Source organism: Carcharhinus amblyrhynchos, chromosome 10 (genome assembly GCF_965287045.1).
Source record: "Carcharhinus amblyrhynchos chromosome 10, sCarAmb.v2.hapA, whole genome shotgun sequence".
Classification (NCBI taxonomy): Eukaryota; Metazoa; Chordata; class Chondrichthyes; order Carcharhiniformes; family Carcharhinidae; genus Carcharhinus; species Carcharhinus amblyrhynchos.
The window spans coordinates 44,408,021-44,435,897 of record NC_137333.1 but is presented as its reverse complement, the minus strand read 5'-3'; the positions used below and the strand labels follow the sequence as shown (position 1 = coordinate 44,435,897).

At 44.8% G+C, this 27,877-nt stretch overlaps 1 protein-coding gene and 1 long non-coding RNA gene across 2 annotated transcripts in view; one reads left to right on the top strand and one right to left on the bottom strand.

Moving 5' to 3' along the window:
• Nucleotides 1-27,877, bottom strand: part of LOC145348899 (progesterone receptor-like) — a 280,573-nt gene that overhangs the window by 97,090 nt on the left and 155,606 nt on the right. Inside the window, exons 4-5 of the mRNA XM_080196951.1 lie at nucleotides 25,510-25,537; nucleotides 4,959-5,001 (exon numbers count right to left, since the gene is read on the bottom strand). Coding sequence (XP_080053077.1) covers nucleotides 4,959-5,001; nucleotides 25,510-25,537 — 71 coding nt within the window. The remainder of the gene's footprint in view (nucleotides 1-4,958; nucleotides 5,002-25,509; nucleotides 25,538-27,877) is intronic.
• LOC145348900 (uncharacterized) overlaps nucleotides 1-27,877 on the top strand; it is an 83,948-nt gene that overhangs the window by 55,878 nt on the left and 193 nt on the right. The gene's annotated exons all lie outside the window — the stretch shown is intronic.

Sequence of the window (27,877 nt, the reverse complement as noted above, 5' to 3'; positions counted from 1 at the left end):
CAGTGGTGATGGAGGGTGGCGGGGTGGTGGGGTGGGGTGGGGGGAAAGGGGGGGGAAGGGGGGGAGGCAGGGGTCATCGTTGATAGAGCTGGAAGAACCACCAACGGGAACAGCCTGAAAACCGCACCCAATGGCCGCGAGTCTCCCATCGCGACCCGTAACTTTTTTGGGGGGTTGAGGTGTGAGATGTGCGTTGCCAGCCTTGAACCAGGATTTGTGCATGCACTGGGAATGCATGCGCATCTCCCAGAGTCAGAGAACGGTCGCTGGTCAGACAGAAGGCAGTTAAGTAATTTAAATCTTTTTACATGTATTTTAAATATGTTTATCAATTCATTATCAGAAACTTTCAGGTCCCACTTGAATCTCTCACCCCACCAGGAGTACTTCATTCTGGCGAGGTTCAGTCGAGCTCCCCACGTTTGGGGAACTAGCGGGAGATCCCACCAGAATCAAGGGGGAGGCAATTGGAGCACCTCAGGAGGTCGGGCGGCGGGGGGCTCCCTCTGGGCATGGGCACCTGTCAGTGCCAGCCTGTGCCTCCTGGCAATGCTCAAGGGGCAAGTTCCCTGTGGGCACTTGGCACTGCTCATTGGAAAGTGCCAAGGGGGTGGGGCCTATTGTGGGCAGGGCCTAGGGGGTGATCGATGGGGTGGGGGGGTCCCGCTGCTACTCTGCAGACGGGATTGGTCTGGTAAGGAGGGAGGGCAGTGACTGGGATGGGTCGGCGGGGTCGGGGGGGGGGTGGTGGTAGCAGGGAGATGGTCTGCTGGGGGTGGGGGGGGGGGTTCTGGTTCCGGGGGAGGGGCTTCTGGCCCTGGGGGGGGGTGGGTGTCAACACGGGGTGTGGTGTCTGCCAGGGTGAGGAGGTGGGGGCATCTCCATGCTGGGGGGGTGGGTGGGGGAGGGGGGCTGGGCTAAGGGTGGGCTGTGCACTAGGATGGCGCGGGGGGATCAGGGTTGGCCCTGGAATTGTTGTGGAACCCATGATCAAGCCATGAGGGACGTGTGAGGGGCAGCGCTGCAGGGATCCTGGGCTGGCCAGCAAATGGGGAGACTGACAGATCAGGGCCACTGCGCATGTGCAGAGTTCCAGAACTGTCAAACTCTGGGGCAGATAGGCCCTGCCCTCTGGGTTTTTAATGATATTCACAATTGGGATCTCTGCAGTGCACAGAGTGGGGAAATTCAGGTGAGAAGCTGAACTGAGAAAACAGTCCGGATTTAGAACAGCACTTTTGGGAGAATTGTGGCCAATGTTTCTAATCCACTGTAAAATATATGCTGTTCCATAAAAGCTTTGTCAGGAGTTATTTTGATACAAAGACTGACAATTTTGCATGTGGAAATAAATGGATGTAATATTGTGACCAGTTTAGAGACAATGCTCTAACTTTAGAATAAACAACAACAGCTAAGCCTGCATTTTTTATTTGATGTAGTAAAAATACCCCAGGTTCCTTACAGGAGTGATTAACTGAGCTGCAGAAAGAAATATTGGGGGGAAGTATCGAATGAGGTCAGTAGTCATGCACCGAGTTTGTAATAACCAATTAGCCTGCTTCTGTTCATGGGAAGGCAGCACATAAACTTTGTGATACTTGCTAACTTAAATAGCAGTACCAGGTAGGTCACTACTAAGTGTGCTATTGAGTGGCTGCATAGCTCAGCAAGGGGGTCAGGTTCAGGCAAGCCTAACGCCACTTAAACTGTGCGTGCACCATTTGATGTCAGGCTGCACCTCTTAACGGGGAGGAGTATTTGGCCTGGAACTGATTCAAGAAGAACCTCAGAGCAGAGTGAGCAGGAGAAAAGGCACAAGAGTCCGGAGAGCAATCATATAGGTTCTTTTGATGCAGCACTGGAGAGCATGGTGTAGGGAATGGACAGGACAGACATTCTGTTCCCCACTGGTCTGGGTGGCCATTCAGACAGGCGTTATGAAGGCAATGGGAACAGGTAATTGTCACATCAATGCCAACGTCCAGCTCTGAAGACACTAGATGCGAGGTCACAAAATGTTCAATGACCTCATGCAACTGGCAAAGGTAAGTAAATGTAGCTTCAATATTCTATACCCCCACAAACGAACCGCTAACCTCATAAGCTGTTCCATTTACCCCATCTCATTACTCACCTATCAACAATTTCTATCAAGAATGACCCATAAAAGTCATGAGCTCATGTTACCCTCACACCACACTACATTGCTAAAATGCTCATCTCACAGTTTATATCCACAACCAGCTATTTAACTGTGGCAGACACATTGCCCAAACACACTGCACCAAACTCAATGGCACACCTCTTTTTCTTTCAAATCAGTGCTGCCTATAATCAGAAGCAGCAAGGAACAGGCAAAATGACTTGTCTTAGCCCCATGATGGGGACAGTGCTAGCAATCAATTGTGTGGCCGCGAACGAAACTATAGAAACTGAAAGTGTGTTCCTATCTAATCTCACTTTCTCACATCCTGCTTCTCCTTCATCCCACAGTCCCTCTGATTTATGAGCTGCAGATAGTACATATTTGCATTTCTTGTTTTCTCCCAGTGTCCTTCACCTCAGCACTACTCTTGCGCCTTTCTCCTTTTAGGTAAACTGCCATCTAGTCAAGAACTGGTGAGATTGTGAAGTTTAAGAGGAACAAGACACGGGTGGCATGGTGACACAGTGGTTAGCACTGCTGCCTCATAGCGCCAGGGACCCAGGTTCGATTCCTTGCTTACATCACTGTCTGTGCAGACTTTGCACTTTCTCCCTGTGTCTGCGTGGGTTTCCTCTGGGTGCTGCAGTTTCCTCTGCACGCTCTGGTTTCCTTCCACAGTCTAAAGATGTGTTGGTTAGGTTGATTGGCCTAGTATCAGGGGGATTAGTAGGGTAATATGAGGGGTTATGGGAATAGGGCCTGGGTGGGATTGTGGCTGGTGCAGACTCAACGGGCATCTTTCTGCACTGTAGAACTTCTATGATGGAGAAGAAACATCTTCAGTCAATCTCACATTCACAGATACTGGCACTGAACTTTAGAAGGTAGCATAGAAACAGGATCTTTACATGATGGAATTGATTTTATGACTGTGGTTGTGGGCTCAGCTATTAGCTGGAAAGCTGACGTTAATCCCACCACAGCCATTTCTGGGGATCCTAATAGGATTAAATCTTAAACAGGCATCAGAGGCTGGTAGTTCTTCAGTGCCAGGTTTGGTGCAGCTAGCTCCCAGGCCTGGATATTTCAGATGGCAGAGGTTCCCCTCAGGGCATTGCCAAGGCCAGCATTCATTGTCCATCCCTAATTGCTCTTGAGAAGTTGGTGATGAGCTGCCTTCTTGAACAGCTGAAGTCCATGTGGTGTAGGTACCCTCACACGGCTGTTAGAGAGTGAGTTCCAGGATTTTGTCCCAGCAACAGTGAAGGAACAGTGATATATTTCCAAATCAGGAAGATGAGTGTCTTGAAGAGGGACCTCGAGGTGTAGTATTCCCATGTATCTGCTGTACTTGTCCATCTAGATGGTAGTGGTCATGGGTTTCGAAGGTGCTGTCTCAGGAACATTGGGGAGTTCCTGCAGTGCATCTTGTAGATGTTACACACAGCTGGCACTGGTTGTCAGTGGTAGAGGGTTTGAATGTTTGTGGAAGGGGTTGCAATTAAGTGGGTTGCTTTTTGTTGGATGGTGTCAAGCTTTTTGAATATTGTTGGAGCTGCTCTCACCCAGACAAGTGGAGAATATTCCAGTATCTGAACTGGTGGCTATGAATATGAAATTTGAGTCTTGTACCTCATAGATGGTGGGTAGGCTTTGGGGAGTCAGGAAGTGAGTTACTTGCCTCAGGGATCCTAGCCTTTGACCTGCTCTGGTAGCCACAATATTTATATGGCTAGTTCAGTTCAGTTTCTGGTCATAACCTCCAGAATGTTGACAGTTAGGAATTCAGTGATGGTAATCCCATTGAATGTCAAGGGGTGATGGTTAGATTCCCTCCTGTTGGTGATGGTCATTGCCTGGCACTTCTGTTGCATGAATGTTGTTTACCACTTGTAAGCCCAAGCTGGATATTATCCAGGTCTTGTTGCATTTGGATGCGGACTGCTTCAGTATCTGAGAAGCTGCGAATGGTGCTGAACATTGTATAGTCATTGGTGAACATCCCCACTTCCAATCTTACAGTAGAGGGAAGGTCATTCATGAAGCGATTGTAGAAGGTTGGACCTAGAACTCTGACTAGGACCTAGGACTGTCCCCTGATTGGCTGATAGCTCTCTAACTCCAGCAATGGCAGAAGCTGCAGTGGATGGGACTCGGACTCCATTCCACAGGGTCTAAGTCCTAGATTCAAGGACTAAGTTAAGTTTTGGGGTCCTAAGATGGGATAGGTATGAGGCCTGGGGGACATTGCATAGAGTGGGTATGGGTGTTGGAGAGACTGAAAGAAGGAGGGTTAACAGGAGGCTTTTTATGTGGGCATGACCCTTGGCTCCCCCATTCCTGTCCAACACCAGGTCACTTTTTTGGTTTCCCTTCTGCCCCTGAACTCCTCTCAGCAACCTGAAAATTAAGGCTAGGTGGGAAACAGCCCTTAAGTGATCATCAATTGGCCACTTAAGGGCTTCAATTGGGGCAAGGATGAGAGAGCTGGCCGAGGCCCCCCCAGTCTCATTGCAAAATTGTGGAGAGATCGGGGTGGTGGGGGCAGTGGGAGAGCATGGGGGGGGGGGCGGGGGGGGGGGGGGAACAGGGGCCATTGAGAGCCCAACGGGAAGCATATCCAAAGGATTTTACAGTCAGCCCCAATCTACGAACTAGCCAGTGGGGGAACGTAGAACATACATGGGGCTGCATGGGTGGTGGGGCATGTTGGACGAGGAGGGTGGGGGGGTTGGAGGCATGACTATTAAATTTCATTCAGGCATGTGTGGGTCAAGGCAGAGAAAAAGGATAATAGCACAGCTTCCACCTCATCAGAGGGTGAAGTAGCACATGACTCCTGCTGCAAAGGCCTCCACGGAGTGTTTTGATAGGGCAGCTGATGGATATGAATGCTGAAATACTTGATGTATTGACAGAGATTCTGCAAAGTCTGCACTCGCTCTCAGGGGGCAGGGAACAGTCTGGCTCCAACTTGGCGCAGGCTTTGTGCAGAGTTTGGAGTTCAGCAGTGAGAAAGTGTTGGCCAATTCCATGAGAAGAAGTGTGGATCCTGGCATGATGTAGCATCTGAATTCAAGGTCTCAGCCTCCACTGCTGCACAAGCAGAAGCCACGTAATGTTGGACTGCTGCAATGGAAGCTCAATCTGAGGTCATATAGGAGCAGGATTGGAGCAAAGGGCCTACTGAGCATGCTCGATCATTCAACATGATCATGGCTGATTTTGGGTTTCAACTCCCTTCTGCAGGATACGGGAGCATCCACACCCTTTGAAAAATTTATCCTCATCTCAGTCCAAAATAACCAGCCCCGACCCTTGGCTTTAACTCTGTGCAAATAAAAAGGCTTTGAGTGAGTTCAAATTGGGCCCGTTTCTCTCCACAAATACTGTGGAATATTTCCAATATTTTCTGTTTGTAAGCAGGAAGTGTGAAGGCAGATGATCAAAGGCTTGGTCAAAGAGGTCGGTTCGAAGCAGTGCATTCAAATGAGGATAGTGAATTGGCGAAGCAAAGAGGTTTAGGGAGGGAGTTCCAGGGTTTACAGGTAACAGACCAGTGAAGGAAATGAGGGATGCGCAAGCGGTCTGAATTGAAGGAGCACAGAGATGGGTTGGAGCTGGGGAGCGTTACAGAAATGGGAATGGGTGAGGCCACAGAGGTACTTGGAAACAAGGATGAGAATTTTAAAATCAATGCTGTGCTTTACCTGGATATAATATAGGGCAATGAGCACAGAGGTGCTGGTTAACAGGTTTGGCATGAGTTAAGGTACAGGCAGCAGAATTTTGGGTGAATGGTACTATACAAAATATCAGTGGCACAATGCTCACTAATGGTGTGCGGCTTAATCACCAGAAGGTCTCAGGTTTTATTACCAGTCTGTGAATGTCCTGATCTCAAATCAGAGTTCAAGTAATGAAATGAATTTCTGTGTACCTGGGATGTAATTTAGAATTAGGTGAGGCATGTCTCCATTCCCGATTGCTAGCTAATAAATCAATGCTGGAATGTGTAGATGGTAGAGAGAAACAGCATAAGGCCTTGACTGTAGAAAAATAGCCTTTTGGAGATCACTATTTCGTATCGCAAACATTGAATGACCATTTCGGCAAGGTTCTGGAAGGCTGCTGATGGTTAAGACCTGCATCCTAGTAAATCTATACCTTCTGGAAAGGGAGAGCATTACAAATTACTAGTCTTATATTTTTTATTGCTGAAATTGTCACAATTTTGTAATACAAGAAGAACAAATGGAGAATATATGCTGGGAGGTAATTTGATACACATGGAATGTGTATCCTCTCAGCCCTCATTTCATTATAATCATAAAGAAAATGGCTTGCTATATGTCAGATAATTCGTTGCTAACAATGATACAGCGTAGAAATTATTTTATTTTGCACTGTATTTTCAATAAACTTCAGCATGTGGACTGGTGATTGTGGGCTGTGTTGAAACTTATGGATGGCTTCAAATATGAATACCTGTCAAGAGTGCATTGCACCGAGTGTTAATGGTTCCGTATATTTATATAAATCACAGCAGATTTATATTTCTTTGAAAACATATGGCATATTTATGACTACATATTAGGCAAACACATGGGAGTCATTAAACTCTTCTTCAAAAAGTGTCTTATTGTATGAATATTTAGTAGACATTAAAATTGGTGCAATGACAGCTTGGCTTATTTTAATTTTCAGGTTTCCCTTGTTGAGTGAACTGTGCCTTACTCATTGTGCGCTAATTCATTATGGGCTAAAATCAATGTGGAAATAAAGAGCGGTGCTACCTATCATAAAGTCAAATGACAGTAAAATGAATCATGCCGTAAAATGAGATAAATATCGGGTAATATTTAGTCACAAATGTGTAGTTATGATATTTTGGACTTTTAAGGCCAACTCATTGCTAAAAAAAACTTTAAAAATGTGTTTGTTTGGAGAAGGGATGTGTGCATAGACAACTTGGCATCTTTCTGTGTTGGTTCGAAACTTTGTCAGACGGCTTATCTCAAGAAGGATCACAAAAGACATTTTGAAACTTAATGAGTGTTCCACAAGTGTAAATTAAATCCTTCCACCTGCTGGTCTTTTTTCAGAACAATGACAATTAAAATTTATTTATTAGTGTCACAAGTGGGCTTACATTAATACTGCAATGAAGTTACAGTGAAAATCCCGTAGTTGTCACACTCCAGCACCTGTTCAGGAATACTGAGGGAGAACTTAGCATGGTCAATGCACCTAACCATTGGATTTCTATGAGGATGTGACTAGTGTGGTAGACACAGGGGAACCGGTGGATGTGGTGTTTTTAGATTTCCAGAAGGCGTTTGAAAAGGTGCCTCACAAAATGTTGCTGCAAAAGGTTAGGGTGCACGGAGTTGGGGGTAAGGTGTGAGTGTGGATAGAGGATTGGTTGTCTAATAGGAAGCAGAGAGTTGGAATCAATGGGTGCTATTCTGGTTGGCAGTTGGTGACTAGTGGAATGCCGCAGGGATCGGTGCTGGGACCTCAACTGTTTACCATTTATATAGATGATCTGGAGGAGGGGGCTGAGTGTAGGGTGACGAAATTTGCTGATGACACAAAGATGAGTGGAAAAGCAAATTGCGTGGAGGGTGCGGAAAGTCTGCAGAGAGATCTGGATAGGCTGAGTGAGTGGGCAAGGACCTGGCAGATGGAGTATAATGTTTGCAAATGTGAGGTTATCCACTTTGGTAGAAATAATGGTAGGAGGGATTATTATTTAAAAGGCAAAAAGCTGCGGCATGCTACGGTGCAGAGGGACCTGGGGGTCCTTGTGCACGAGTCACAAAAACCCAGTCTGCAGGTGCAGCAGGTGATCAAGAAGGCGAATGGAATGTTGGCCTTTATAGCGAGGGGGATAGAATATAAAAGTAGGGAGGTCTTGCTGCAACTGTACAGGGTACTGGTGGGGCCGCAACTGGAGTACTGAGTGTAGTTTTGGTCGCCGCATTTGCAGAAGGATATATCGGCCTTGGAGGGAGTGCAGAGGAGGTTCACTAAGCTGATACCGGAGATGAGGGGGTTAGCCTATGAGGAGAGATTGAATAGATTGGGTCTGTACTCATTGGCGTTTAGAAGGCTGAGGGGGGACCTTATAGAGACATATAACATAATGAAGGGGATAGATAGGGTGGAGGTAGAGAGATTCTTCCCGCTTAGAAAGGATAGCAGAAGTAGAGGGCACAGCCTCAAAATATGGGGGGGGGGGGCGTAGTTTAGATCGGAATTGAGGAGAAACTTCTTCACTCAAAGGGTGGTGAGTCTCTGGAATTCTCTGCCCATTGAAGTGGTGGAGGCTACCTTGCTGAATATATTTAAGTCACGGGCAGATAGGTTTCTGATAGACAAGGGAATTAAGGGTTATGGGGAGAAAGCTGGAAAATGGAACTGATCCACTTCAGATCAGCCATGATCTGGTTGAATGGCGGGGCAGGCTCGAAGGGCTAGATGGCCTACTCCTGCTCCTATTTCTTATGTTCTTATGTTCTTAACCAGCACATCTTTCAGACTGTGGGAGGAAACCCACACAGAGGGAGAACATGCAGACTCCGCACAGACAATCACCCAAGCTGGGAACTGAACCCGGGTCCCTGGTGCTGTGAGACAGCAGTGCTAACCAATGTGCTGCTGCTGAATTAACTGATAAAGACCTTACTGTAAAAATGAAAGAAAACTTCAGGTGGAAGAGAGATGGTTTGAATCACCAACACCCAATATCAAAGCATAATTCAGCAGAGAGACATCTTGAAGCAGAAACTGCTTCTCAACCGAGAGAGAGAGCGAGAGATACCAAGAAAGGTTTCCAGAAACAGTTATTGGATTATTGTACTAACACGTACAACACGTACTAATACGTTAGTAGAGGTTACTAACAGTCACCACCTGCAGTACTGCAAAATTGAAAACAGGAGCCTTCACTCATTCCTGGACCCGTTCTGCTTATTGAGGCAAACAGCAACACTTCATTTACAGAAGCTATCGCAGCTGCTGAAGTGAACCTCAAATTTCAAACCCTTCAGTTTGGAAAGGAGGAATTCAAGAAACAGGCTGGTAAAAACATCACTCAGACTGATTTGAAGTCTCATCTTTAAGTTTCTTTTTCACTTAATCTGAGGTTTAATCTTGGCATCTGTATTTATTTAATAACTTTATCACTTTTGCTTAAGTAACTTACAGTCATAGTTTTGTAATAAACTAATCTTTATCTGTCTGTTGGGTTATTTTAAATTAAGCCACTGATAAATGTAAAGGGGGCTACACACCCACACAGAAATTCTTAAGTGATAAGCACATTAAGGAAACACCAATGTGGTTATGTCAATTTTCACATACAGCACAGTTCTGGCTGTGAATATTATTTACTGGTGTAAAAATGCCTACTGGGCTAGGGTCTGCTTGGTGATGGTGGGGATGTCTGCCAGGTGCAGTGGGGATCATCACTACTGTTGTGGGGGGGGTGGTGTAGAGAGAGGGGCTGGCCTGAGAATGGTCGTGGGGCTGCGATCGGGCCACAGAGGGGAGTGTTGGGGCAGCACTGCCGGGGTTCCAGGCTGGTCAGCGATTCAGCTGGCCAGCAAGCAGGACACTGACTGATCAGGGCCACTGCGCATGCGCAGAGTTCTGAAACTGTCATACTCTGGCCTGAATAGGCTCCCCCCGAGCTTTCAATGAGATTCCCAATTGTGACCTCTCTATTGCACAGAGTGTGGAGATTTGAGTCTGAACTCCCACTGAGAAAGCAATTGTGATTCACACCGGTTTTCCTGCCAATTCAGCACTTAGAAATTTTTTGGGGAGAATCAGGCTCCTCATGTTTGATGCTTGCTGTGGGCAACATAACCTCCTAAAACTGGTAGGATTGTGTTAGGCAGAAACAGGAAGTATTTAAATAATTCAAATTCAATTCCAACCTTTTGAAAATGCACCTATTGAGTTTGATTGCCAACAAAGCTTTTTTAAGAAAGCTGAGGGCCTCCATTTTAATATTTTTTAACCCACATTGCCTGGATTTCCTTGGTGTCATGATATCTGGCAGGTGAAAGCGGAGATGGGTTGAATTCATTAGTTTAGCATTTTTACAGCACTGTTGGGCCAAGAGGAAGAGGTGTGTCTCCCCTCCCATCCATCAGCCCGTTCAGCTGCTTAATAAACCCCCATATGAACTCTCCAACATCCCCACACTTCCAGTGATCTCTGTCTCTGATTTTCCAGCCCCCTCCCCCACCACTCCTCAACCTCTAATGGTCTCCAAATTCCAATCTTCCCCATTACTACCCTCTCCACAGCACAACCTCTCGTCACTGCATCCTGCTCCTTCCCCTGGGACCTTCCAGCCCCTTGGATGCTGCCCGGTATTGCAGGCTCTCCAGTCTAATAAACAGCAGCTGGAATTTTACAGTCCTGCCTGTCCCTGAATCGGGGCGGCGAGGTTTGTAGAATGGCATTCTCCATTGGCGAGCCTTGGGCAGGTGAGGTTATAAAATTCCGGCCCGCCATCCTGTCAACTGTGCTGGCTGGTGGACAGGAAAACTGCCTGGCAGAAAATTCCTTGATGTGGAGATGCTGACGTTGGACTGGGGTAAACACAGTAAGAAGTCTCACAATACCAGGTTAAAGTACAACAAGTTTATTTGGTAGTAAATGCCACTGGCTTTCGGATTAGCTTCCGAAAGCCATTGGATTTTGCTGCCAAATAAACCTGTTGGACTTTAACCTGGTATTGTGACACTTCTTATGAGAAAATTCCTTGTCATCTTTTGTTGGAAAAGTCAGCCATTTGAATGTTATTGAGGCCTGTATCTACCATCTCGACTTTTTACTACAACTCACGGACAGAGCTGCTGCTCACACAGCAATCCTCTATTTGTAACTAATGTACAGGCTGGAACCCTACCACCTCACCCACCATGGAATCGGAGCGGGTGAGGGAAATCTCCATCAATCTCGAGCGGGAATTTCCAGTCTCACTTGAGCAAGGCCATAAAATCCTGCGCATAGACTAGAAATAATTGTTAGCTTTAATTTCAATAAATGGACATCCAATGCATGCAAACAAAGTTCCAATATATTATTTTAAAATGGTCAATGCCTCTGTTAAAATATGGATTGTCACATCAATGTATTCTGCTTATCCATTAATAAATTCTAGCCTTATATTATTACAAAGATTGCTGCAAATCTTTACAAGGCTTATTAGTTTGAGTACACAAGTGACAGCTAGATTATATGATTGTCAGATTAGCTGCTCCTAGTCTCCCCTCACTGGCTGTTGTCTCCACTGTTTGAACTGTACAGAAATCAATTACTAACCTCAGTGCCAATGGTTAAAGCTGCTAATTTTGATAAAGCTACTTGTGTGTTGGGGATGAAAGGGGCAACTACCAAAAAAAGCACTATGACTGCAGCTCCAAGAGTACCTGATAACTGATGAGGCCTTTTATTCTTCATTTCTTTTAGCCATCGCTCAGAGATTTTTCTCACCTTTGTTATCTCCTGCTTAACATTATGTGTTTTATTTTATTTATTCGTTCATGGGATGTGTCGCTGGCTGGGACAGCATTTATTGCCCATTCCTGAGGGCATTTAAGAATCAACCAACTTTGCTGTGGGTCTGGAGTCTGGAGTCCATGTAGGCCAGACCGGGTAAGGATGACAGATTTCATTCCTAAAGGACGTTAGTCAGGGGTTTTTATGACAATTGACAAAAGTTTCATGGTCATCATTGGACTTTTAATTCCAGATTTGTTTATTGAATTCAATTGCATCACCTGCCATGGTGGGATTTGAATCCCGGTCCCGAGAACATTACGCTGGGTCTCTGGATTACTAATCCACAACACTACCACTGTGTCACTGTCTCCTATATTGATTTGTTGGTCATCCAAATACAAAGCTCATTGGTCTAATTGAGAGCCCACTTCCAAGTTTGCCCATGTAACCTGCTTCCTAGCTTACCCAGGTGCCCAATTTCCCTGTCACGAGCAAAAACAATGCTGGGAGAAAAAAAATCATTCTGAGGAGTGACGACTGCTGATGAAACACAATCAGGAAGAAAAAGAAAAGTCAGCTTGAACTGGCACAGGCTCAACACAAAAATATTGTACAGATTATCTGGCGTGAAGGCCAGGGGAGAAAACAGGGAAGCCAAGATCACTGGTGACTGAGAGGTAGCAGCAGTTCAGTAAACTTTCTGATGCAGTAAGGTTGTCTGTTCACAGAGGATCAGAAGCCAAGAGCAGTTGAAAGTAACCGTGGGAGGGAAGATATGGGTACAGTTTCAAGGCTGCCTCATAACAAGGTTCGAATAACAACTGTTGCTTGAACATACTTGTCCCTGTCTTTTTCCCCCTGGGTGTGAATTGCTTCCAGCTGTTTGTAAGTCACTTCATGGTGTTAAGCTGAGACTTCCCCCATTACATCTTCTTTCACTTTGCAATCCACTGTTTGCCCATCAATTAAAGTAAATGAATCCTCCATTTTTTAAAAACTCATGATTACACTGACAATGTATTGAATATTAGTACATTGTTTTAGTTAATATTTTGGCACCAACTTGAACTCTGACAGAAACTGGATGGGGGCCAGTTAAAGTAAGGTCATTGGCTTTCCCACTGTGAATCTGCTGCGTCTGTGACCTGACATTAAACTGTTCTTTTGCACAAACAAGAAGGACACCCACTGGAAGGAAGTAGGGTACTCCTTAAAATACCTCATTAGGATCAGACTGCAATCAAAGTCAGAGGCCTGAGTTGGGAAGCAGTGATGGGTTTCCTGCCAAACCACACCTGTTGGGAGGTTGATCCTGATCCAGAAGAGGTCCAGACAGCTAAGTTCACAGCTTTTAGATTTCTTTTTGGGCTCAAGAGGAGCAGCGGGTCATAGGCCTCCTTGCCTATGACCTCTGTCCCTGCTGCTGGCAGGAGAGTGCATTAGGCTGGATTCGGATCGGATGCCAATAGGAGTTGTGGCTTGGAGATCCAACCATTAAGATCAACTGGGCCTCCAAATCCTTAGGCTTCCCCAGCACATCATCCAGTACTCTGTCCATACTTCTGGGGCCTGCATTTCAAAGTAATTCACACAAGTAAGTTGGCTTAAGCATTTCTGAGGCTTGTCTGATGATACACGGAGAGATTGTGGGAAAATTCGAACAGAGATAGGGATGAAATGAGATTTACATAAAGGGAGAGACATGGGTACACTTTTACTTATGGATGGCCAACCAGTGCGGTATTTATGCAGACTGGTGACTCAGTCATTGGGGATGGGGATGGGGATGGGCACAAGTGGCCTTGTTAATGTTGAGGCTCCAGCCTCATTGATATTTGCTGGATAAGCCCGGAGGCCAGACAAGTTCAGGTAAGGAAAGCATGCCTAAGCTGTTCCACCAGGAAGGTCAGGTGATAAGAGCAGGAATAGAAAGTGTGCTGGCGGAAGGGGAAAGCCATGCACAATTGCTCCTCGGAAATAATACACTAAATAATTCATATTGTCTTTACAGTGCCTCTTCTGTTCTGTCGACAATGGAACTGGTCTTGGGACCACTGTTACAGTGTAAAAAGGGGAATACAAATTACCTTAAACAGCTGACATTTACTGTGCTTGGAGCACTGTGAGTCCTGATTCATTTTTGAAGTGGATAGCACCAGATAAACAGAGTAGATATTGACTTCAAGGAGTAACGAAAAGGGTCCAACAATGAGAAGAGGAAAGATGTGATGCGAGAAAAGGAAAAGTGGAAACATACGGTGGGATTTCCCATCCCTACCCGCTGCTGATATCATCCAGTCCCGCCGAAAGTCAATGGACTTTGACCGGGTTGCTGAATACACCTTGGCATGTCCCACCACAACAGGACTGGAAAAGACAATGCCATTGGAGCTGAATTTTGGCCTTGGAGGGAGTGCAGAGGAGGTTTACTAGGTTGATACCGGAGTTGAGGGGGTTGAGCTATGAGGAGAGGCTGAATAAACTGGGCTTGTACTCGTTAGAGTTTAGAAGAATGAGAGGAGATCTCATTGAGACGTATAAGATGATGAATGGGATGGATAGGATAGAGGTGGAAAGACTCTTCCCGCTCAAAAAAGACAATAGGACTAGGGGGCACAGCCTCAAGATAAAAGGGGGGCGGTTTAGAACGGAGTTGAGGAGGAACTTCTTCACTCAAAGGGTGGTGAATCTCTGGAATTCTCTGCCCGTTGAAGTGGTGGAGGCTGCCTCGCTAAATATTTTTAAGACGCGGGTTGATGGGTTTTTGATAAGAGAGGGGATTAAGGGTTATGGGGAAAGGGCGGGAAAGTGGAACTGAGCAGCGACAGATCAGCCATGATCTTATTGAATGGCGGGGCAGGCTCGAAGGGCTGGATGGCCTACTCCTGCTCCTATTTCTTATGTTCTTATGTTCTTATAATTTCCACAAGGGCTCTCCCTTCCTTGAACACTTTGGCAGAAGAGTTGCAGAAGTCTTGGAAATAAAAATAAAACTTGTTCAACATTTGTCCATGCTCTCTCCAGTTCCCCTTCCAAAGTTATGGTGGATAACCAGAGAAATTCCTGTGGGAATTCCATTGGCCTGGCCCTTAGCTACTGAAAGAGAGGCATGACTTCTATTCCGACTCCAAAGATTATGTTGCTTATGCAGCTTATGTTGATTGGCCATGCTAAATTGACCTTAGTGTCAGGGGGGATTAGCAGGATAAATATGTGGGGTTATGGGAATAGGGCCTGGGTGAGATTGTGGTTGGTGCAGACTCGATGGGCTGAATGGCCTCCTTCTGCACCATGGAGATTCTATGGATTCTGACCATAAGCAACACCACAGAAGGCCATAATCATGGTTTAAGAATACTGATACTGTTTAATAGGACTTCAAAATATACATCTGGTTTCACTTCAACACTTCGAAAGCCTTTTAAGGTTTCTGATGATACTAAAAATAATTTTTAGTCAAGTTACTGTTAAAGACACATTCATTCTCCAAATAGCCATTGAAACATCCCAGAAAATTGTACGACCTACCACATTGCAATGATGTCATGTCATTTTTGTTTATTTGAGAAAATTAGATGGTATAAGTGGGTTAGAAAATTATCCTTTCACTTTAGGGAGCGGCATGCCAGGATAGTAATATTTATACTCCCTGCTGGATATTAAAATAAATATTTCAGGGTATAACACTATAATTGCTGCATCTATGACCTACTATAGTGATATTTTATGGCCCCCCTCGTCCTGAAATGGTAAAATCCCACCTGAGGTAATGGATCTTGCCATGTTCCACTCCTTGCCCAATCCAATTCCTGTGGCGGACAAGAAGTAAAATTCTGGCCTACATTTTAATTTGGTATTTTGATGTAAAAGATCCCATGGCATTACTTTAATTGGGATTTTCCGGCCTTTCTGGCTGGCAGGATCTCCTGGTCCTGCTGAAGTTGACACCCCATGGTGGGTTCTCTAGCTGTATGGGTGGCGAGCCACACAAATGGCCATTGACTTCGCCTCTGCCGCAGGCAATGGTGAGCCCCATCCAAAGTTGGAAAACCGGCTGATTGGTGGGGGGGGGGGGGGGGGGGGGGGGGAGGCTGCAAAATCTCAGCCATTGTGCCAATAAAATGCTTTAAGACATCTGGTGATTGTGAAAAGTGCATTTTAAGTATAAGTCTATCCATTCACCAACCACAGTATCATGTTTTATTGGCACCTCTATGCCAGAATAACAAAAGATCACAACAGACACCGAAATCTTGCTGTTGTTCATATGATTCCGCTGATGCACACCCTCACCACGAGTTTCCCAGGAGTAAGGGGTGCATTCAGGGGAAAATCCCTTGGACCATAAGTTCCCACCACCAGCAAGCAGCATGCCACCTCCCAACACCACGAAACACACTGTGGAAAGAGAGAAAATCCTGCCCATTAAATGATTAAATGTTAGCCCTCCTGCCCTGACTGATCTGTTCTTCCTCACACAGCAAGATTTTGTCTTTCCCGCCGGCAAATTTCTGGGAAATTTCTGCACCTGACCTTTATTCTGGAGAAAATGAATATTCCCTGTGGGCAAATATCAAGAAAATAGAAATTGAAAATCTCAGCAGATCTGACAGCATTTGTGGGGAGAGAATAGAGCTATGTTTCGAGTCAGGATGACCCTTTCTCAGATCAAGAAAATTGGCCCTATTAAGTCTCTCATTTAGTTATTATAAAGTCTTACCCTGAACCATTCCTTGAAGCAGCCCAAATAAAGAAAGCTACACTTCAAATGTCTTAGGTTAATACATACAAGATTCATGATAGATAGTGAAATTTGGATTCAATAAAAGATATGTTAAGAATCTACTAATGACCCATGAAACCATTGTTAATTGTCAAAAAAAGCCCATCTGGTTCACTAATGCTGTTTGGGGAAGGAAATCTACCGTCCTCACTTGGTTTGGTCTACGGTAACTCAAGAGCCACAGCAATGTGGTTGACTCTCAACTGCACTCTGAGGGCAACTGGGATTGGGCAATAAATGCTGGCCAACTAGCGACGCTCATGTCCCATGAATGGATATAATTCAGTTGTTAAGCAATGTATCGTACAGATGAGCACTTGGTCTTCACTTAATGCTTTCCCAGAATGATATTCATAAGAACATAAGACACAGGAGCAGAATTAGACCACTTGCCCCATCGAGTCTGCTCAGCCATTCAACCATGGCTGATATTTTTCTCGTCCCCATTCTCCTGCCTTTTCCCCATAACCCCTGATCCCCTTATTAATCAAGAACCTATCTATCTCTGTCTTAAAGACACTCAACAACCTGGCCTCTGAAGCCTTCTGTGGCAAAGAGTTCCGCAGGTTCACTACTCTTTGGCTGAAGAAATTTCTCCTCCTCTCTGTTTTAAAGGATCATCCCTTTAGCCTGAGGTTATGCCCTCTGGTTTTAGTTTTTCTTACTAGTGGAAACATCCTCTCCATGTCCACTCTATCCAGACCTTGCAGTATCCTGTAAGTTTCAATAAGATCCCCCTCATCCTCCCAAGCTCCAATGAGTACACACCCAGAGTCCTCAACTGTTCCTTATAGTTCATCCCCTTCATGCCAGTGTTCATTCTTGTGAACCTCCTCTGGACCCTTTCCAAGGCCTGCACATCCTTCCTTAGATAGGAGGCCCAAAATTGCTCACAGTACTCCAAATAGGGTCTGACCACAGCCTTGTACGGCCTCAGAACTACATTCCTGCTCTCGTATTCTAGCCCTGTCAACATGAATGCTAACATTGCATTTGCCTTCCTAACTACCGACTGAACGTGTGATTAGGAACTTAGTAATTTGGAAAATAGCACACATCAGCCCATGTCCCAGCACTGTGAAATGTCTTAGTCAATGCCATTCCAGTAATACTAACATATTTGTATATCTAAATGAAAAACAATGGTGTGGCGTGAATGATTATCATTTACCTGGCAGAAGCCACTAACTGTGTGGGAGACATTGCCACCAGCTATTTATCATCAGTGGATAATGTTCCATTGCTTGTTGCTGGCCGAGGTAACTGGGAATTCTCTTTGGTTTAAGTTTGTTTGTTTACTTACACAATGATATTGATGACCATTGATGTATAGAGAACTCCTCCACTAATCATTAACTAAAGTTTTTTAAGAGGCCTGCTGATTAAAATGTAAGATTTTTTTTGAATGGTAATATCTCAAAATCAGAATGGGCAGGAAAGACCTGACTGCAATTGGCATCACCTCCCTGCTGGCAGAAAATTGTTGCAGTCAATCAGTGCCTCCCTCCATTTTACAGTAGTAGACCAGCAGGCTTATTGTTTCAATGTATTACTGTTTTGTGGGTGCCACTTTGGACATCTTAGTAACTGGTTTACCATCAGCAAAAAACATTATTCCTCAGGTTATTACTCAACACCTGTTATGTGTACAAACCCAATAATTTTAAAAACTGTAACTTCTTAAAATTTTCTTTTTGGTTGTTTTATAATAATACATTCTCAGGCAGGTCAGCTATTTGTCTTGTGAATCTGGAACCACATTGTCCAGTCCAGGTAAAGATAGCTCATTTCTTTCTCTCAAGCTCTCAGGTTCTTACAACAACCTTTAGTTATCTTTACTTATACCCTCTTTTATTTCCAGTGTTTTTTTTTCAGAAGGTTTCAAATTCTCAAACTGCCATGGTGGGATTAAAGCTTATATCCTCTGGGTTATGGTTTCAAGTCTCTGAATTACTTGTCCAGTAACGTGACCACTACATGACTGTAACCTTATAATGCTATGTCCCCATAGAGGCTGTGATATTAGCATTAATCTGGTTCTTAGTCCAAAGGGATTGAAAAATCAAATAGTAAAATGATCATGGGCAGCACGTGACACAAGGGCAACACAGTGGCACGATGGTTAGCACTTCTACCTCACAGCACCAGAGACCCGGGTTCAATTCCCAGGTTGGATCACTGTCTGCATGGAGTCTGCACATTCTTCATGTGACTGCATGGGTTTCCTCCAGGTGCTCCAATTTCCTCCCACAGTCCAAAGATTTACAGATTAGATGCATTGGCCGTGCTAAATTGCCTCTTAGTGTCAGGGTAAATATGTGGAGTTACAGGGATAGGGCCTGAGTGGGACTGTTGTCTGTGCAGGCTCGATGAGCCAAATGACCTTCTTCTGTACTGTAGAGATTCTACGATTCTATGATTCGAAGTGGTTAGCACTTCTTCCTCACAGCATCAGGGATCCGGATTCAATTCTGGCCTTGAGTCACTGCCTGGGCAGAGTTTGCACATTCTCCCTGTGTCTGCATGGGTTACCTCCGGATATTCTGTTTTTCTTCCCACTGTCCAAAGATATGCAGGATACATGGATTAGCTAAGTTAAATTGCCCCTTAGTGTCCAAAGATGTGTAGGTTAGGGGATTGGCCATGGTAAATCGTAGAATCATAGAATCCTGACAGTTCAGAAAGAGGTCATTTTGGTCCATTGAGTCTGCACTGACCACAATCCCACCCAGGCCCTATCCCTGTAACTCTACATACTTATCCTGCTAATTCCCTTCACACTAAGTGGTAATTCAACATGGCCAATCAACCTCACCTGTACATCTTTGGACTGTGGAAGGAAACTAAAGCACCTGGAGGAAATCTACACAGACAAGGGGAGAGTGTACAAACTCTGCACAATCACCCACGGCTGGAATTGAACCCGGGACCCTGGTGCTGTGAGGTTCACTGTGAGCTACATGGAGCTGTGTGAATGCATGGAGCTACAGGGGTAGGGTAGAGGGGAGGGCCTGGGTAGGATGCACATTTGGAGAGCCAGTGTAGACCCAATGGACCAAACTGCCTCTCTCTGCACCGTAGGGATTCTATGATCAGCAAGTAGAAAATCAAACCCCTTACAGTTCTTTTCAGGAGGATAACAGTGTTTTACAATCTATTTTTAAATGTAGAGTGGAAGTATGGAGACACTGGAGAAGCTGGAGTTCTTCTGGAAATTTAAAATAGGAAAAATGTCAAATCTATCTCATTTCATGCAGCACTAATTTCCTTACTGATATGTGGGCAGGTGTAATATCTGCCCACTCCTACGTCCAGCAGGGTTTTTGATCAAGGTAAAATGGGACAAGGACCCAGACTATCTGCCCCACAAATACAGGTCTTGCCAATTTCCCAAAGCAATGATGCATAAGATTTGGGGCGTTGAGAATCAATTGCTCTGATTTTATTTTTCCTTTGTTTGCAAGCATTGGATTACACAAGAGACCAATCACCAAGTATGGCATTAGTTTACAACAATTGTGCCTTGACTACTGATGGTTTTTGCAACATATTACAGAAGTTAAACCTATGAAGGATCCTTCTTCAAAATTAACACTGAATACTGAGCAAATCTAATTTTAAGGCTGAAATGTACGCCCAACTTATCATGCTGAAAACATGATCTTGTCAATCCTATGACTATGCCATTTAGTTTCTTTTCAGCCACTCAAATATCAATTACTGTAAAGTTTTCCCCATGTTGAAAACAGATGCTCTGGTGACCAGGGGAAATAGGCAAAATATGTAAGTCAGAAATATCACTGTGCGAAATGTATGGCAAGAATAGCTGGAATGGCGCTCAAGGTGCAAGAAAGAGAATGTAATTAAAACCAAGATTAATAAAATATGGGGTTGTGGGGAAAAGAGTAAAGAACAGTTGGACAGGGAAATTATTCATCTCTTCCATTTCAACATAATATGAGAGTCACTGTTAAATTAACATATGTAATATGAGTTTGAGTAGCTTTTGTACTGTAATAGTTTTTTTAACAGGACAGACATGAGTGCAAAGAAAAGAAAAAACAGAAGACCGATGTGTCAATCGTTTCCCCCAACCTGTTGGAAACCTAAGGGTTATATTTAATTGCCAATTATTTCCAGAAGAAACACCTATAATAAACCAAACACCAATGTTAAATGTAATAAACAACTATAACACCTAACTAATCTTTTAGACAACACATCAGGTAGCCAGAAATCTCACTTATTTATACTGACTTTCTTTTCACAAAAATGGCAGTTTCCATTGTGTGATGCAGTTGTAGATGTATCTGATGACTTATTTAAGATCAATCTACTTCTTGACTGGTTTAGACTTTTTTTTAAAATGCCATTTTGTGCAATTATTTTATACTTTGTAAATTCACCAATAAAAGGACCAGGGGGCTGTGGCTTGGCATTAGGTTAGCAAGGGGAGATGGAGGTGACATGGAGAGCAGCTGGGAAAGTGATTGGGTGCGAGGGGCTGAGGGTCTAAAAGGCATTGAAACTAACTGGGATGAAGTCTTGGAGAACTGTAGTGAACTTTAAATCAACTTTCCTTGGCAACTGGCAGCCCCTGAGACCACCTCTGACCAGGATCTGGGGGCGTCAGGCTTGACTCCATTCCGCTACTACTCCAAGCACCAGTCAGGAGAATCTATCCTGAGGCATGTCCAGCAAACCTGGAAGTTTCCCAACTCGTGCTACCTACATCAGGAGTGAAAATCTAGGCCTTCATATTTTGTGGAAAAATGGGGTGAAAATAAAGCCAATTGTAATTGGTGAATTTTTATTGTTATTCTTGGTTAAAGTTAAAATATTGTAAATTATTGTTTTCCAAACTGACAATTTGTGACATTTTACAACTTTCTGAGTAGCTCACAGTTAGAGGCTTGAATCAAAATGATTCCAGGTGTTTAGAAGAACATGACACAAATGTTGGTGAAATGCAGATGACACAAAGGTTGGTGGATTTGTGAATAGTGATGACGATCATCAGAGGATACAGTAGGATATAGATCAGTTGGAGACTTGGGTGGAGAAATGGCAGATGGAATTTAATCCAGACAAATGTGAGGTAATGAATTTTGGAAGGTTTAATACAGATGGGAAATATACAGTACATGTCAGAACCCTTAAGTGTATTGATAAGCAGAGGGATCTGGGTGTACAGGCAGACAGATCGCTGAAAGTGACTGCAAAGGTGGAGAAGGTAGTCAAGAAGGCATATGGCATGCTTGCCTTCATCAGCTGGAGCACTGAGTTTAAAAATTGGCAAGTCATGTTGAACCTTTATAGAATCTTAGTTAGGCCGCACTTGGAAGATGTGGTTCAATTCTGATCGCCATATTACCAGGAGGATGCAGAGGCTTTGGAGAGGATACAGATTTACCAGGATGTTGCCTGGTACGGAGGGCATTAGCTATGAGGAGAAGTTGGAAAAACTTGGTTTGTTCTCACTGGAATGACGGAAGTTGATGGGCGACCTGATAGAAGTCTACAAGATTATGAGGGTCATGGACAGAGTGGATAGTCAGAAGCTTTTTCCCATGATGGAAGAGTCAATTACTAGGAGCATAGGTTTAAGGTGTGAGGGGCAAGGTTTAAAGATGTACGAGACAAGTGCTTTACACAGAAGGTGTTGGGGTCTAGAACTCGCTGCTGGGGGAGGTAGTGGAAGCGGATACTATAGTGACTTTTAAGGGGCATCTTGACAAATACATGAATAGGTTGGGAATAGAGGGATATGATCCTCGGTAAGGTCAGGGGTTTTAGTTCAGATGGGCAGCATGGCCAGTGCAGGCTAGGAAGGTCAAAGGTCCAGTTCCTGTCTGTAATTTGTTTTGTTCTTTGTTCTACTACATTGCAGAAGATAAAAGCAAAATACTGTAATTTGGAATTTGAAACAAAAAAGAAAATGCTGGAAAATCTCAGCAGGTCTGACAGCATCTGTGGAGAATAGAACCAACCAAGCGTGTAAGGGGGAGACAGTGAGACCATGTGAGGGGAGAAAGAGGAAGAATATGTGAGGGAGAAAGAGAGAATGTGTGAGGGGGAGGAGAGAGTGTGTGAGGGGGAAAGGGAGATTGTGTGAAGGAGAGAAAGAGAACATGTCAGGGGAGGAAAGAACAAGTGAGGGAGAGAGATGGAATGTGTGAGGGGGAGGAGAGAGCATGTGAGGGAGAGACAGAGAAAATGTGAGGGTGAAAGAGTACATGTGCATGTGAGGGACAAAGAGAGAGTGTGTGAAGGGGAGAGAGCATGTGAGGGAGAGGGAGAGTGAGAGATGGGGAATAGAGAGTGTGTGAGGGGGAATAGAGAAATAAAATGTGAGGAGAGAGAGAGACAGTTGTGAGGAGGAAGAGAAAGAGAGCATGGGAGAGGGGAGAGGAGTGTGTGGGACGGGCCAGAGAAGTGAATGGGCGGGAACAGAGGTTGAGTGTGTGGGGGCGAGAGTGTCGGGGAAGAGAGATGAGTGTGAGAGAGGGGAGAGAGACAGAGAGAGGGGAGAGAGAGTGTGTGTGGGTGGGGGAGAGTGTGTGTGAGTGGGTAGTGTGTGTGTGTGAATAGGGGGAGAGAGTTTCGGGGGAGAGAGTGTGTATGTGAATGGGGGAAAGAGTGTGTGTGAATGGGTGGAGAGAGTGTCAGGGGAGAGAGTATGTGTGAGTGGGGAAATAGAGTGTCGGGGGAGAGAGTCTGTGTGAATGGGGAGAGAATGTGTCAGGGGAGAGAGTATATGTGAGTGAGTGGGCTGAGAGTGTGTCGGGGGAGAGTGAGTGTGTGTGTGAGTGGGGGGAGAGAGTGTCGGGGGAAGGTTAAGAATGTGGTGGAGGAGAGGGGGAAGAATTTATTCAGAACTCTGGGTGACTCCCAGTATTATGGCCCTCACTCACTCTCACCTACACACACACAGCCATGTGATCCACTCTGACAGTTGGTGAGGCTGACCAAGTGAGCACTTTGAGCCAGAAGCATGCACCCTGACACCCTTACATTCTAATACTCATCCTTATTTATTGCTCATTCTTTCATTCAGCAAGTTTATTTTCATTCCTCAGTTTTTGTTTTGAAAGTCATAGATCATAGAATCCTACAGTGCAGAAACAGGCCCTTCGGCCCATCAAGTCTGCAACGACCACAATCCCACCCAGGCCCTATCCCCATATCCCTATACATTTACCCGCTAATCCCTCTAACCTATACATCCCAGGACACTAAGGGGTCATTTTTAGCATGGCCAATCAACCTAACCTGCACATCTTCGGACTGTGGGAGGAAATCGGAGCACCCAGAGGAAACCCATGCAGACATGAGGAGAATGTGCAAACTCCACACAGACAGTGACCCAAGCTGGGAATTGAACCCATGTCCCTGGAGCTGTGAAGCAGCAGTGCTAACCACTGTGCTACCGTGCCACCCTTTATTTAATTCTGTGCCAAACTTTAACATTCTGAAATTTGCTCATTGGCTTCATGATTAAGAAATATTTTGAAATGTGGCTCCTGATGCAAAAAGGGTGGACAAACCTACTATAAACCTACCTCTTGTGACTGACTGGGGTTTTGTCACTTACCTTCTTCTTTGCCTGGTCAATCTTTGTTGGTTGTGGGAAGTGTCCTGGGACCATCCCCTACGTCAAGGAGGTGCTAATTGTAGTTGATCTTCCCCTGAAGTTATGGTTGGCGACTGAAAGACCCCCATAGAAATTCAAGGCAAATACGCCAAGTTTATTAATATATGTTCAATTAAGAGGAAGAGTTAATTTGGCTGGAGGGGAATTTTATTATTTTTGAAATGCTGTTTGAATTGTCAGATTAAGAATAGTAAATATTTGAACAATAGGCTTTAAATCTTAGAGATGGGAATTGTTAATTCTGTTGACCACATGATATTTCTACAGCCTTTGCTAATTTATAAAATTGTTACGCCCCTGAGAATTGACATTAAAGGAATATGTTTAATAGGCTCTAATGGGATATTAATTTCATACATTGGAGGGAACAATTTTTTGCCAACCATTGTAAAGTTTAAAAAGAACAGAAAATGCTGGGAAAATCTCAGCAAGTTAGTAGAGAAAGAAACAGCTCCCAGATTGGGTCCATCAAGACAGGTGAATTCCCAGCTCCTTGGAGTGGCACAGTGGTTCGTACTGCTACTATACAGCGCCAGGGACTCATGTTTGATTTCTGGCTTGGCTCACTATCTGTGTGGAGTTTGCATGTTCTCCCCGTGTCTGCAAGGGTTTGCTGCGGGTACTCCAGTTTCCTCCCACAGTCTGAAAGATGTGCTGTTTAGGTGCATTTGCCATGCTAAATTCTCCCTCAGCGTATCCAAACAGGCGCCAGAGTGTGGCGACTAGAGGATTTTCACAGTAACTTCATTGCAGTGTGAATGTAAACCTGTATACTAATAATTAAAGTTTAAACTTTCAGGAAGTCTGGCCAGGCGGCATGGAAGAATCAAGGAGGCTGCTGACTGTGAAGGCATGCACAGAATGTCTTCCACAGGCGGGCTCTGGCACTGTGTCCAAAGTTTAAAAATAAAGGATAAAACATGAAACATCTCTCCAGTCCCTACCCCTCACTGACCACATACTTTCCATGCCCTATCCCATGTCAACCCACGCTACATCATGCCCCTACCTACCTACCCTCATGGCCTGTCATGCCTTCCATGCCAATTTATGCCCCTCTACCCACCCTCATGTGATAATAGGCAGTTGTGAATTCAGTGATGCAGCACTAAGTCACTTTTGGAAGCCCTCAAGCGTGTGTCAGCAGATAGAGTGAAACAGCAAGCTCTGCGTGTAGAGTGAAATAGTAAGCTCTGCATATTTCTGTCCACAAGCAGGATCCTAAGCTTCTGGTTGCCTGTCGTTTTAATTCTCCAATTTGCTCCTATGCTGACATCTCTCTCTTCGGCCTGGCTGCACTGTTCCAGTGAAGCTCAATGTAGGCTTGAGGCATCTTGCCTTTGGATTATGCACTTTATAGCCTTCTGGACTGAGTTCAACAATTTTAGATGTAAGCACAGTTCCCCATTTTGTTTTAGTTTCTTGGCTTGCCTTGTTTTGTTGTTTTTTCTTTCAGACAGCAACACCCCTGTCAAAGCACGTCTTTTCTTTCCTTGTTGCTTTCGCTGCCCCATCACCATTTTCTTTGGCCCTGGAAGATGAACTCTTCTGTCATACAATCTCTCCTGTGTTCCACCATATTACAGTCCATCCTTTCCTCCTTGTCTCACCCACCCATGCTCAAAACCAATTACATCCCTAACTTTTCCCAGTTCAGATGAAAGGTCACAGATCTGAAACATTTCTCTCTCTACTCGTGCTCCTTAACCTGGACTAGTAATCCACAGACCCCGCATAATGCCTTAGGGACCCTCTGCAAATTCCACCATGGTAGATGGTGAAATTTGAATTCAATAAAAAATCTAGAATTAGAAGTCTAATAATGACAATGAAACCATTGTCGATTGTCGTAAAAACCCATCTGCTTCATTAATGTCTGTCATTCTGATCTGGTCAGGCCAACATGCAACTCCAGACTCACAGCAATGCGGTTGACTCTTAAATACCCTCAGGAATGGGCAATAAATGTTGGCCCAGCCAGCGATGTCCACATCCACTGAACAAATAAGAAAAAATAACCTGCCGAGTGTTTTTCCGGCAGTTTCTGTTTTCGCTTCAAGTTTCATAAGAACATAAGAACATAAGAAATAGGAGCAGGAGTAGGCCATCTAGCCCTTCGAGTCTGCCCCGCCATTCAATAAGATCATGGCTGATCTGTCGTGGCTCAGTTCCACATTCCCGCCCTCTCCCCATAACCCTTAATCCCCTCTCTTATCAAAAACCCATCAACCCGCGTCTTAAAAATATTTAGCGAGGCAGCCTCCACCACTTCAACGGGCAGAGAATTCCAGAGATTCACCACCCTTTGAGTGAAGAAGTTCCTCCTCAACTCCGTTCTAAACTGCCCCCCCTTTATCTTGAGGCTGTGCCCCCTAGTCCTACTGTCCTTTCTGAGCAGGAAGAGTCTCTCCACCTCTATCCTATCCATCCCATTCATCATCTTATATGTCTCAATGAGATCTCCCCTCATTCTTCTAAACTCTAACGAGTACAAGCCTAGTTTATTCAGCCTCTCCTCATAGCTCAACCCCCTTAACTCCGGCATCAGCCTAGTAAACCTCCTCTGCACTCCCTCCAAGGCCAAAATATCCTTGCGTAAGTGCAGCGACCAAAACTGCACACAGTTCTCCAGCTGCGGCCTCACCAATGCCCTATACAGCTGCAGCAAGACCTCCCTACTTTTATATTCAATCCCCCTCACTATGAAGGCCAGCATCCCATTCGCCTTCCTGACCACCTGCTGCACCTGCAAGCTGGGTTTTTGCGACTCATGCACAAGGACCCCGAGGTCCCTCTGCACCGTCGCCTGCTGCAGTTTTTCGCCACGTAAGTAATAGTCCTTCCTACCATTATTCCTACCAAAGTGGACCACCTCGCACTTTCCAACATTAAATTCCATTTGCCAGTTCCTGGCCCATTCGTCCAGCCTATCTAGATCCTTCTGCAGACTCTCCACACCCTCCGCGCAATTTGCCGTTCCACCAATCTTGGTGTCATCAGCAAATTTCAACACCATACACTCGGTTCCCTCCTCCAGATCATCTATATAAATGGTAAATAGCTGAGGCCCCAGCACCGACCCCTGGGGCACTCCACTGTCACCAACCGCCAATCCGAATAGCACCCATTAACCCTCACTCTCTGCCTCCTATTTGACAACCAATCCTCTATCCATGCTAACACCCTACCCCAACTCCATGCCCCCTTACCCTCTGCAATAACCTCTTGTGAGGTACCTTGTCAAACGCCTTCTCGCATCCACATTGTAAATTTCAAAATATCTGAACGAATGCACACTTCCATGGTATATAATTTTATTTCTACAGCGCTCTACTTAAACTGCAAGATGACTTTTGGACAATGGCATACTATCTCTTTAAATCTCAAAAATACATGTGGACAGCTATGTCACACAATACAATTACCTCCTATATCCTTGTTTACAGATAACCTGATTTCTTTTTTCTTGGCAAGATAATTTCATTTTTTAGTCACAGCAGGAGTCTGTGAAATGTAATTTAGTACAGTGAGCAGGTACATGCTGCCCTAACTGTGGCTCAGGTTTAAAGCAGGGTCGTTAAGCTCCTTTGCATTTCAGAAGCATTGAACAAAACACATCTCACGTATGCCTAACATCAATATAAAATGTCAGCAGTGTGGCTTGCCTAATCCTGGCTGAATCTAACAATGAAAAGACCTGTTGCTAATGTTAATATTGTGGGGCACAGGTACAACACGCAGTTCGGCATTACCTCTGTTGCACTAT